At 33.1% G+C, this 13,459-nt stretch overlaps 1 protein-coding gene across 4 annotated transcripts in view; it reads right to left on the bottom strand.

Annotated features, from left to right (window-relative positions):
* LOC113516175 (protein split ends) overlaps positions 1 to 13,459 on the bottom strand; it is a 133,806-nt gene that overhangs the window by 45,096 nt on the left and 75,251 nt on the right. For all 4 annotated transcript variants that reach the window (XM_052899100.1, XM_052899099.1, XM_052899097.1 and 1 more), the window contains exon 2: positions 7,627 to 8,150. In XM_052899100.1, coding sequence (XP_052755060.1) covers positions 7,627 to 7,794 — 168 coding nt within the window. In that variant the 5' untranslated portion in view covers positions 7,795 to 8,150. The remainder of the gene's footprint in view (positions 1 to 7,626; positions 8,151 to 13,459) is intronic.

Genomic DNA, 13,459 nt, shown 5'->3' with positions numbered 1-13,459 from the left:
TTGTGGATACTGTATTACGCAGTTAAGTTGCCAATTCTAGAACAATTTTGATAATTCTTCTTACAGTCAATAGGATATATCATATTAAAATGGTTTCATATTAATTTTAGAACATCTGAAGCTGCCATTTTTGACGAAGCAAAAATCTTACGGTGAAGTAAAAAATATACTTGTCTACAAGTAGTTCAACGTGTTCATGAAACATCTCGTTCATCGGCATGTTTTGCCACGATTTAGGTAGCTGCTTTTTTTTTTTTGCGGAATAAAATATAAAGTATTAAATCATACTTCATAAAGAATTTACTAAATAAAACGCCAACCATTCAATTTACAGATATTTCTAAGTCATGAGCTAATAAATAATTATAAAAAGTAAAAGTCGATCTCTAGTGGTAATTAATGTAAAATGCTTTTAATAGTCGTTGGAATATTTATAGCGAACAATAGATTGAATTGAGAGGGAAAGCGGCGGGCAATGTTCTGCCTTGACACTGCTGTTCGTATTTATAGGCTAGTACATTCTCGGCCGATATTGGCCTATTTCCTGTTTAGTTTCGCTGAAGGCGATGTCATATTTGTAGGCAGTTCAAGCGGCAGCAAATTCGTAATGAAAATTGTTGAAGGTTATTGAACGTGAGGGCTGCAATATTAACTTATATTCTCAATCAATTTTACTTAATCGATGACTGTGTTACCAATTTATGCTGATGGGATACCAGTAATGGAATATTAGATGAGAAAAAGTTTTAATTCAATCTTATTTTTTTTTTTTTTTTAAGAATTTAGTTATTTGATTATTTTAATTTTTTTTTATACAACTTAGAATGGCAAACAAGCTGACGGCCCACCTGATGGAAAGTGGTAAGCGTCACCTATAGACATGAGCAGTACCATGGACATAACAGAGTATACTGTTTCGTCCATGATACCCCCATGCGTTACCATTCTTGAGGACTCAGGTGTTATTTCTCTGTACTGCGTAAATTCACGCCATATCCCACCCTTCAAACCGAAACACAGCCATGCAAACACAACTGCTTTACGGTTGAAACACGAATGGGACAGAGGTGCCCAAGCAAACGACTTTTGTACAAAGTCTCCCTCAGGAATCATAAAGTCCTAACATGGCTCTCCTGGAAGGAGGTTTAATAGAATTAAGGTAGATCTGTCAGACTACCAATGGACCTGCTAAATGCTATTACTAACAATACTTTAACTCCTTTCAACCAGTTCAGTTTCACTATACATCATAGTTAATATAACAATTAACCGCTTATTGCTAGTAATAGGGATTAACAGCTCCAGTGCTACCAACATAACCTATCAGTTTAACCTCTATACGTCCTGGAAACCATCATAGTGAATTCTTGGTGAATTTGTCTCGATAGGCTAACTTACCTGACTTCTTACCTATCATCACTTATTGGTATTCCTACAGCGTACACCGACAGCGCAAGCGGGATTACAATTATATTACCACCAAAAAAAAAAACAATTCACGTCTGGGTACGGTTTTCTCACAATGAGAAGAGGATAATTAGCTTTTTTGTACCTCCTGCGATGGATAGGTAACTAGGTATATCCACATATAATAATATACTTTTTTTAATGGATGATACTGCAACGGTAACTCCGTCTGCGCTATCGGTATACACTGGCGGGGCACCAGTGAGGGATGATAGGCGAGAATAAAGTCAGATTCGTTGGCCCATCGCGACTTGTTTGACAATAATTAATCGCAATGGTTTCTAGGGGGAACCGCATGGAGGTCGACCTGACAGGGTATATTGTTAGCAATAGAGATTAAAGTCGCTATTACTATCCTTCCATCCAATTTCATCCTTCTTCCCCCCATAATAATATACTAGGATAGTACAGAATGTATTTATGTAATATAGCCATAAATAATGTACTTAAATTAAAGATGAAGTTATGACAATGATTTAAAAGGAAATGTTTCATTGGTTTGGTCATTTGGAGAGAATCGATATAAGAAGAACTATGAACTACTAGGGTTCATGCGACTAGACTATAGAACTCATTGGAATATGGAATTAAAAGAGCATCTTCTGTCCTCGTAAACTTATTATGTTTGTGTATGTATATGTACGTATTTTGTATATGTAGTGAGTATATATGTGTATATATATATATATATATATATATATATATATATATACATACTCGGTAAACCTTGTTAAATATATATTAAATATATTTATGTATTTTGAATGTAAGTGTATGAGTTAGTTTGTACTTAGGTACATATTTGTTATTTCTTAGTAGAAATAAACATACTGTTTCCATTTCTTATTGTACACATTCTGCGCGCTGGTAATTAATGCTCCTTTCCACTCAAGGTTTGCTGGAAGAGAATTCTTATAGACTTAAGCTCGCCCGTTGTACATGTTTATTTAGAATAAGTTACAATGTTATACATTGTAATTTCTGTGTACAATAAAGTATAAATAAATAAATAAAGAGATTTATCAAGCAGGAATAAGTGTCGATAGGGCCTTCTTAGAGAGGCGTACGTCGAATAAGTGACGTGCTTAAAAACGGACAAGCGGCTAGCTGAATACATTGATGAATGTGGAGGAATCGAAAGGAGCTTGTTTGAATCGGAGCTCTCGGTGTTCCATTATTTCTGTCTACTTTAATGTAATTTGAAATTGTGTTCCACAAAATGAAACCGACTTCAGTTGTGGCAAACCAGTTATTTTGATCGAAAAAAATAAACAACTGAATCGATTTTGATAAAATTTCTATGTGACCAATCTGTATATAGTTTCAGATAAAAAAAGAATTTTCCAAATTGGTTTATAATTGAAGAAGTTATAAAGTAATAAACACAAAAACATACCACCGAATTAGGAACATCTTCATTTTTTAAAGTCGGTTACAAAGCATGGCGTATATGTATGTATGTAAAAATAGAACAAATCGAGAACCTCTCTTTCTGGAGGATGCTTAAAAATGAAGCAAATGCAATTATTAAATGAATGAGGCGGTAACTACAACATTGATAGCGCCATGATTTATGTAAAATAATTCTGCAAATGATATGGAACACAATATAGTAGGTAATTAAACGAGTAATCGAAGGTTAGTGGTGATCGGTCAAGATGTCTGTGCCCGGATATCGCGTGACGCGTTTTGCGGTCGCCCGGTCGGTCGGTTGCTAGCAGTGGGCGCGATCGCTTCAGCTTCGAATGAATTCCAATAGATTGGAATTATGTTTCGCACTCTTGAATTGCAACCTAAATGACATTTGTGTCACCATTAAAGGAACTGATTCGTCATTGGATTAATATTGTAAATGGTTTATTCGATACTTAAGTTTATATAAACTGTAAGTTATATAGTACAGTATGGGAACTTGCGATTTCCATACAAAATTATCTATTTTAAAATTTTTCGATTTATGTTCATATGAACTTTAGGAATTTTCCGATTTTATTCTTTTAAACTACACCTGTTATATCGTATAAATAAATAAAAAGGTCGGTCAAACTATTTTTGAGTTTTAGCGACACTAACGAATAGCAATTCCTGTTTTTAACGCATTATAACATTAGGTACACAAAAATATTTGTATATTTGGAAATATGAATGATTTGCTGTGCTCGTGTCCTCTTTCGCGCGACGAAATTTTGTATTTTCCCATGAGACTCTTATATTTATGGCGGTATAAAGTATCCTATATCACCGTCTTATATGTTGACTTACATATTAAGCTATCCCGACATCAAGTTTCATTGAAATCCGTGAAGTATTTTCTTCGTGATGCGTACACAGACACGTTCTTGTTACATTTTTTATTACATTGAACTAGCTATTTTCCGCGACTTCGCCAACGTGTATATAAAATAATCAATTAGGCATTAAAATAAAGTATTCTATTTGTTAAGTTTAATCTGTCTGTACATGAAATTTCATACAAATCTGAGTAAAAACATACAAATATCTTTACAAAATTTCATATTTTTAGCATGAATATATTGTTGTTCATTTTGTATTGAAGTTATAATAAAATTACCGAGTATTGAATTAAAGTATCGCGTGAACGCGCGTGCTTGTGGCGCACCTTGCCGATTCTACGCAGAAGCTTCGATTGGGTTTCCTTTCAAGTAATTTGAACTTCGATATTTTTTGACGTCATTTCCGATAGAATCTTTCTATCATTGAGTTTCGGTTTGGTGTGACCTTTGCGACTAACCCTGTGTATACATAGCTATATATTTATTGTATATATGGGTATTATTTGTTAGAGTGCACGCAACGTCTCCATCACATTTGGCTACCTTGCCTCTATTTGTATGAATATTTCGTTTTGACCCTCTTTCCAACGATAATCACATAGTATCGTATATTAGTTTTATTGTACTTATATTTATTTATTTAAACTTTAATGCATAGTGAAACTATGTACATATGGCGGACTTAATACCGGACGGTGTATCTCATCGGGTGAAAATGGTATGGTAACCCCGCCTGCACTAACGGGATACGCCGGCGGAGCACCAGTGAAGGGTGACAGATGAGAATGAAAACAGGCCAGTTAGCCCATCATGATGAATTCATTAGGAATTAACCATGACAGTTTCCAGGAAGTACCGCGAGGAAGTCGGCCTGGTTGGGTATATTGCTATCAATGGGATTCTCAGTCTCTATTACTAACAATCCCTTTCCCCCCTACCGGACGGTGTTCGCTACCAGTCAACCATTGGGCAAACAGAGATATAAAAATAATATTTATATTCATATATTATATTTACAGTTATAAATTTATTATAAGAACTTGTTGTTAATACTATAATAAGTTACTTTATTATTAAGTAAAGTATATATTTCATATAGACCTTTAAATGACTGTATAACATATATATATATATATATATATATATATATATATGTATGATAATCATCATAATATATATATATATATATATATGTATGATGATCATCATCATACATGTACTGAATATATTTTAAAGTACAGTTGTAATAGTCGTTGGTGAACTGAATAAATAAATAGAAATAAAATTTCTTTGTAATCATTTCATTGGTGTTTACGAGTATGTCTGATTACCATCATAAATACTGATTTATAATTTATATTGTATCTTGTTTTAAATAAATGAGAAAATTGTACCGATTTAAATATTTATAGTGGAAATAAATATTTTGATGGCAATTTCCAACTTTCTACATAAGTTTTTTAATAAACAACATTACAATAAGGGGTTTGAATACTTTTGTATTGATAAACGACGTTTTTTTGACACAGTTAATAAATTATTACCAATCTATTGCTACTGTGTGATAATACTTTAGGTAAATATTTCCCATAATAATCTATATAGTACGTTATATGGAGTTTAAAATTGTACAAAACTGGTATCTGATACATTTTATTTATGATACTGTTATTTGTAAAATCATATACATAATTAAATTGTATCTCGATAAACAAAAAACATGCTTACGATTGTTATATTTTTAGTTATTGATGCATATAATATAAACTACTTATAGTGTTACAGTTACAAATGTGAACATTGATCACAAAATAAAATATAAATAAATAAATAAGTTGAATGAATCGTGCAAAATATACCTACTCACATACATCAATATGGTCCGTTTCCTAATCGGTGCGAGCTACGTGAAAAATGTTTTCCGACAAGATTGATGATTTTCCTACTAATCCACTCGACCGACCTTTCTACATCCGTTTTAACTCACACGTTTTGTTAATGTTGGATTAAAAAGAAACAACAAGATATATAATATAATACTATTTACTCGCGACTTTGTCCGCGTGATCATGATATACGTCGTTATAATTTTTCTAGAAATAAAGTGACCGAGAGGAATGTAGCCTATGATCTTCAAAATATTAAGTATATGTACTTATGCTAAATATTTCGAAACCTATGATATTGAAAATTTTAAAAGAATAATTGCCCGTATTTAGTCACATATTCTAATAGATTTCTAGTGACCCCCCTCGGTTTCGTATGAGTGCAATTTCGACATACAAAAATTTTCTGTAAAAATATCAGAGAAACTTTTAGATGTTTCTGATGCGAGGAAACAATTAGATGCGAATGGCAACTTTTATTTTTACTGCCTATTTAGAAACGTAAGTGATCATTTAAAAATATCAGAATTGATAATTATAAATGTTAGAGGTTAGAGCAATTGCTAAAGACAAAAGCATTTTTTTTTTTTTTATACAACTTAGCAAACAAGCTGACGGCCCATCTGATGTAAAGTGGTAACCGTCGCCTATAGACATGAGCAGTACCATGGACATAACAGAGTATACTGTTTCGCCAATGATACTCCCCATGCGTTGCCATTCCTGAGGACTCAGGTGTTATTCCTCTGTACCCAGTAAATTCACGCCATATCCCACCCTTCAAACCGAAACACAGCCATGCAAACACAACTGCTTCACGGTTGAAACACGAATAGGACAGAGGTACCCAGAGGTTTTTTGGGTTAGGCTGAAAAAAAGTCTTATTTATTTCGTATGAGTCATAGATTAAGGATAGTAATTGCAGTGCATAGGTACTTAGACTTACAGAAGAATACGCAGAATAATTTACGAAAGAAACCCTTTTTTTTAATCAGCAATTGAAATTAAAATTGTCATTATTATATTGACCTAGACTAAAACAATATCTTTAATTATTTCGTTATGAAAATGCCTAGTATGATAATGTAGATTACACTTGAATTCAATCGCCATTTCTTTTTCAACCGACTTTGAAAAAAGGAGGAGAGTATTTTTTATGAAGAATTCAGTTATTTATAAATCAATTTGAACATCTATTTTTTTTACCTGAAATCATACAGGTACTTTCAAATTGATCCTATACATATTTAATTAACGTCGGTTCAGAAATTTAGTTTTTAAATCATAATAACTCATTTTGCCACTATAGTAGTTTCTTTTTTACCAAAATCCAAAAATGTTCATAAGATTGCTATACTTTTTAAATAAATAAAATATTGTTGTGTTGTAAGTTACACATTATTCGTAGTTTATCTATTTATTTAGAGTATAGAAGAAGATACTGGAGTGTAGATCACGCATTAATAATGCGTGATGCATTAATAATGCTCGGTAGAAGTGAATCACTGAAAAGTTGGTTGGAACACATTGGTCAACAAGGTAAAACCAAGTGGATACAAGTGGCAAAGCCTATTAAAGTAAGAGTATGGAAAGATAAGTGATTTTAGATATTTTTTATAATAAATATTTACGGACATTTCTTAGGGTCTGGAAGGTACAGTATGGTTGCGGAATATATAAATTAAAAATACGTATTGAAAAACATGTAATAAAAATCTAATTTGATTTAAAAATTTGATATAATTTAAAGGTGTCAAACGTATTGAAGTTTTTAGGAACATTAAACATAAAGTAAAAATTTTCTCCTTAGTTATTCTCCACTATAGATATAGGAACATTTAGTTCCTATATCTGTATACGTATATTTAATCAATTACAAAAACGAGTAGCTTCTCAATATCATATATATAATATAGTCCTTCATATTAGTATTATCATTTGCTCGTTTAATTACAAGCCAAACAAAACTAGGTACTTACGATTTTAGTGTTGAGGTGCATAAGCTCCCGCTCGGTGACTCGGCGCCGCGCGGTCTCCATTTGCTGCTGCCGGTACTGGTTGTACTTGAACAGCAAATACATTCCGGGCAGGGCCAACACCACGAACTGTCGCATCAAGCTCGACGATGACGGCGCGCGTTGAGGCATCTTTTTATTAACATTCTTTATTCAAAATCGCTAAGCACTTTTCTCGCTGATATTACTCAGAACCTTATAGTCGGCATTCACGTTTGATTTATATTCTATTGCACCGGCATTAGAGATCATTTTGAACTGTTTTGAACTTTATTTCATACAACCAAGACACAATTTTCATTAAACTTACACTATGTTATGGAAGATTTTTCGTAACAAATTATCGTAAATAATATCTACTTTAGCACTTTTTATAGCGTCAATAGTTAAAACTACGGGGTTTTCTACTTTCAATAATTGGATTATTGCTTTATTAATAGACCTATTATTTACACTGCGCTATTCTCAGGACTTCCTCATTATCGGAGCTGAAACAAAAAAAAAATAGATTAAAGAATGAGAAAAAAATATTGTAAATATGAAAGTAACTTTATTTATATTTGTTGTTTTATTGTTGCTTTATTGCGCCTTAATGGCTGGGCCAATAATTATGAAATTTAGTATACACGTACTATATGGGACATAGTAGGATATAGGCTACTTTTTATTATGGCCAGTAAATATATCCCGGTTACGCGACCATACCACTTTACACAAGCCGTCAGTGGCTTACCTGATGGAAAGTGGTAACCATCGCCTATAGACACGAGCCGTACCATGGACATAACAAAGTATACTGTCTCGCCTATGAACCCCCCCCCCCATACTCAGATGATATTCCTCTGTACCCTCTAAATTCACTGCCATATCCCACCATTCAAACCATGCAAAAGTATTCATTATTACTCATTGAATACCATTAACATGATATAGAAAATACACAATATTCGACTTCTCTCAAATCAAGAAACGATTTCCAATTATATTATATGTAAATGTCGTGACATTTTTTAATTGGTGTTGGCGTTTGATCAAATAAATAGAAAATTAGTTTCTGACAAAGTCAATATTACCGTTAAAAGCAATTTGTATCCCAAAATAGATTTAATAAGTATAGGAATGAGATGATTGATAACTTCCTCCCTGAGGACCGGTGGCCGTAATAGGTTATTTTCCGTCTTCCTAATATCGACAGACATAAATGTTAATGGTCTTGGTATATAGGTTACGCATTGTAAAGGTTGCGTTCAGTTTGGAAATACTGGTAACGAGGACCCTAGGGGACTGTCATGTAATGTGGTCTTATGATCCCGTTGCTAGCAATATATTCGGTTATTTTAATGGGTGATAACGGAATGGTAATCCCGCCTGTGCTAACGGTATACGCTACTGGGGCATCAGTGAGAGATAACAGGTGAGAATAAAAAGGTGGGGCAGTTAGCCCATCGTGATGAATACACCTGGAATTCAGTACGATGAATATATCCAATTATGTTGAATTCCACGCAGTTCCTTTTGAAAGAATTAAATTTAATCTACCGGTACTTATTGACCTGACTTTATCTTCAGTAATCACTTTTCATTCATCACTCTACCAACCAGCGTAGAGTAGCGCATGCGAGATTGTCTTTCCATTTTCATCTTTTAATTAAATATAACTTAGAGTTAATTTTGTGTTTCAGATGAATGTAGTACGCGATGAAGGCGTTACACCAAGGGTATCTTACATGGTAGTCGAATGTAAAAATATTTTATTTCGTATGATATTACGATACAGACGATCTATTATTCTGTTGATAGAAATGGCCATTCGCTTTGGCGTAATAAAAAGTATTTTCCTGGGGCCTTTTTTTAATAGATGGCAATGGAATGGCAGCCCTGCCTGCGCTAACAGTATGTGCTGGCGGGGCATCAATGAGGAATGACATGAGGTAAGAATGAAAAAGCAGGCAGTTAGTCCACTGTGAAGAATGTACCCGGAATTCAGCACGATAGTTTCCAGGGGAGACCATGTGGAGGTCGACTTGACAGGGTATATTGCTAGCAATGGAACTCGTAGTCCGTATTACTAACAACTCCCTCCTATTTTCTTGGGGGTAGCCGGGGCACTTAAAAAGGCGCGTATATACTCTCAGACATGTCTGCCTATGGCTGAAAGCTTCGCTTGGATTTTCGAGTGGGTACTAGTCAATTCTGGGATGGGTACAGTCTAGCCGTCACCCCTTTAAATACACCCGTTAAGTTATTGGCGTCTGTTTTGTCCACGGCCCGCGGATCTTCCGTCGGTGTATAATCGCCAATGTCCGCATTGCATATTTTCTTATACAACGCATTACATTCAGTAGACGGTCTGCGTCGACTAGCACGTACAGAGTAGATATTTGATATGGATACGCGATAGTATATCCGTTTATTGTAGCGCAAACCTTAGGGAATAACGAGTTTTCACACTGGGATAAATAAAACGAGAGATGGCTTACCAAGTTTATTTATAATGTGAAAGGCCGACAAACCAGCATGTAGTTCAACTGATGGTAAGTGATTACCGCAGCCTGTGGACACTAACGACACCAGGAGAGTCGCCAATGCTTCACTAACCTTTTAAAAAGGTATAAATTCTCTTCTTGTAGGACCCTATATCATATTTATTAGGTACAGTTACTGTTGGTGTGGTAAAACCTTCAACATATAAAGTACTGGATTTCAGGATAGAATACGAATAGTTACTCCTTTGAAATAATGTGCTTTTGGCGTTGAATAACATTGCCAAAGAAGGTTGCTCAGTTTACTTGGTTTTTTAGAGGAAAGATATTTTTTCAATGGATGAAAATGGAATGATAGTCCTGCTTGTACTTTTGGTTTACGCTGGTGGCTAAAGAAAGAAAAAAATAAATAACAAAGGAAGTATATTCATCGCGTTCAAATTTTAATAATCGTAATAAATAATAAGTTGTTTTCGTTTTATTACATTTTGTTTTATTTTATTGGAATAGATATTTTTGTTATTAAAATATATTGTATTAAAATTTATATTAACTTAATAATAAACTTTTCAGGTAAGTAATTTTTATGTGGTAATAAAATTTATAACGAGTTATGTTAGCTTTAGATTTAGAATACAAATGAAATTTTAAATAAAATATATTTACATGTTTATTCAAGAAAACGTAACTAGTATTAGGATTAATACATAACATTGTTTTGCCAATCCAAAAAAAAAACAACAACAATAAGTGAAACAAAACGAAATCTTATCTGTGTATCTTTCAATCTTTACTTTCTACGAAGATTGTCTACGTAAGATTGTCTTTGTGTTAGAAAATTTGCGTTTATACGATAATATTCTTATATGCTATAATTACATCTACAGTATCTAAAATAACATACTTATGTTATTTTTCTTTATAGGTTTTATTGTACAAGAAAACAAATGAATATTTTAATAAAAATTTTAGTTCTACCAATTAGAGTGAGAATGAATAAACATCATCTGCACGGGTACCTCTGTTCCACCTGTTTCTACTGTGAAGCAGCTGAGCTGTGTTTCGGTTAAAGGGTTGAATATGGCTGTGAAATTACAGGGTACGATGGCATAACACCGTAATCCTCAGAAATGGTAACACATAAGATTTACCATGGACGTCACAGTACCATTTTCCATCAAGTGAGCCGTTAGCTTGTTTGCCGTTCCAAGTATCACAAAAAATAACTTACATTAGCACACCAATTTCTTTAAAGGAAAAAGTTTATTTATATTATCATAGAAACATTTTACAGTTTTATTTTTTAAACCGTCATCTCTGCACATTCTAAAGGTTAACTAGTAGAGAGTGCACGTAGCATTACATCTGGCTTTTGTACCACATTTTAATAGTCAATAACGTTAAAAAAAGGAAAACATTGGAACAAGCTATAAGCATTAAAATATTATAAATAATATTACTAGCTTTTACCCGCGACTTGATCTGTGTAACCGGGATATGTTTACTGACTCGGATAAAAAGTATTCTTTTTTCTTCTCCATCCTATATAAACCAAATTTCATACTACCTGGTTAAGTCATTAAGGCGTTATAAGGTAACAAAATTACTTTCATATTTATAATATTAGTAAAGTTAATCGACAATGTTTATATAGACAAAAATTGTATCGATTATGAATGACGTCACAAGACATTATGTCATAACTGTCGAATATAAGCTGATAGTTGAGTATCGATAGAAGTATGATCCCAGTATCGGTGTAAGCCGGTATCAGGGTACAGCTTGACATATTGTAGCGATACGATCGACTCGCGACTGTATAGCAATTTGATTGGCATGCCATCTTAGGGTCAAAACACATCTATGTTTGTAATGTTAATACCTATGGAATTATTATTACTAACTGTAATAACAATAATAACCTTTTAAGTACACTCTATTTTAATAACTATGTGATGTAATCTTCTGAGAAGAATCACTTTAAATAAGTTTTCTTTTTTTTAGAAGAGGAGGTTCTTAAATTTGTTAGTTTTTTTTTATGGTTATTGTTCAATATGAACAAGAGTTTTGTTTTCTACTGAGAATTGTATTAATTAAAAATGCGGAAGTTGGTAACGACGGATGTGTGAATGAATGTTTGTTACATTTTCACGCAAAAAGTACTAAACAGATTTGAATGAAATTTGGTAGGTAAATGGGTTGGTTACATCCTAACTTAGCACATAGAATACTTTATGTACTAATCTACAGCTAGTAAAAACTATTTTGAGTTTTCCATAATAGAATATTTTCATGCCTCTTTTGTTTTATATTTTGTCATTATTATAGTAGCGATTACTTGTTCTGTGAAGAAGTGAAGAAAATATATAATATGAATGTTTTATATACGGCACCTTATTATTTTTATTCTATTTTGATTTTCATTAAATTAAAATCAAAGACTAGGAAGGAAATTAATACTTTTAATCGACTTCAAAAAAGGAGGAGGTTTTATGTTCGACTATGTTTTCCTACGCGATTGCGTTCCCAATTTTGAATCGACGTAGTAATTTTAATGCTGTTGTTTTTGTTTTGTTGCGGAGCTAAATGACTAATGGTTATGAGCGACAATTAATAAACCAGAATTTTTTTACAGAATGAGATTATTGGCCAAAATTCGACTGGTAATGTTAATTCAAAGAAAATTGTTTGATTGTTGAATTGAAAATTGTTTGATTGTTGAAAATTGTTAAATTGTTAATTCAAAGAAAAAGAAGCACTAAAGTCTGTTTAAATTAAATTATTTTTTGCTTACTAACTGTTCCTAGAACTTTCAATAGAAATTTAGCGCTCTTACTAAACTATCTACCTACCTGTTATATTCTAGGTATTCAAAGTCAGTTTCCTCGAAAGTTTGCTAGTTGTAGCCTTAAACGAGTTTAGCTGCGAGGCGACGATGCCACGTAGTGAAATGGCTTTCGGCTGATTGGTTCGTTGGATAACAAAATGGGAACACACCAGCGTTTGATATCGTCCATAATCTTACTTATATAATAAAACTGTAAATAGACGGTGGCTGTATATGGGATATATTTAAGAAAAATTGATATTTCGATACCAATATAAGTTAAAATAATAACTTTGGGAATTTATGTCTGTTTGTCTGTATGTTTGTTCAAATACTACTGCACGAAATTGGATTGGACTAAAGGACTTAAAATCTGGTGTATGTTTTAACTTTACCTAACCTAACCTAACCAAAAAGGGGAAAAGGGATTGTTAGCAATGGAGTTTGACAGCCTCATTGCTAGCAATATGCTCTATTAGGTCGACCT

Source organism: Galleria mellonella, unplaced genomic scaffold, assembly GCF_026898425.1.
Source record: "Galleria mellonella isolate WM207_F2 unplaced genomic scaffold, CSIRO_AGI_GalMel_v1 utg56, whole genome shotgun sequence".
NCBI lineage: Eukaryota > Metazoa > Arthropoda > Insecta > Lepidoptera > Pyralidae > Galleria > Galleria mellonella.
This window is presented reverse-complemented; position numbering and strand designations above follow the sequence as displayed.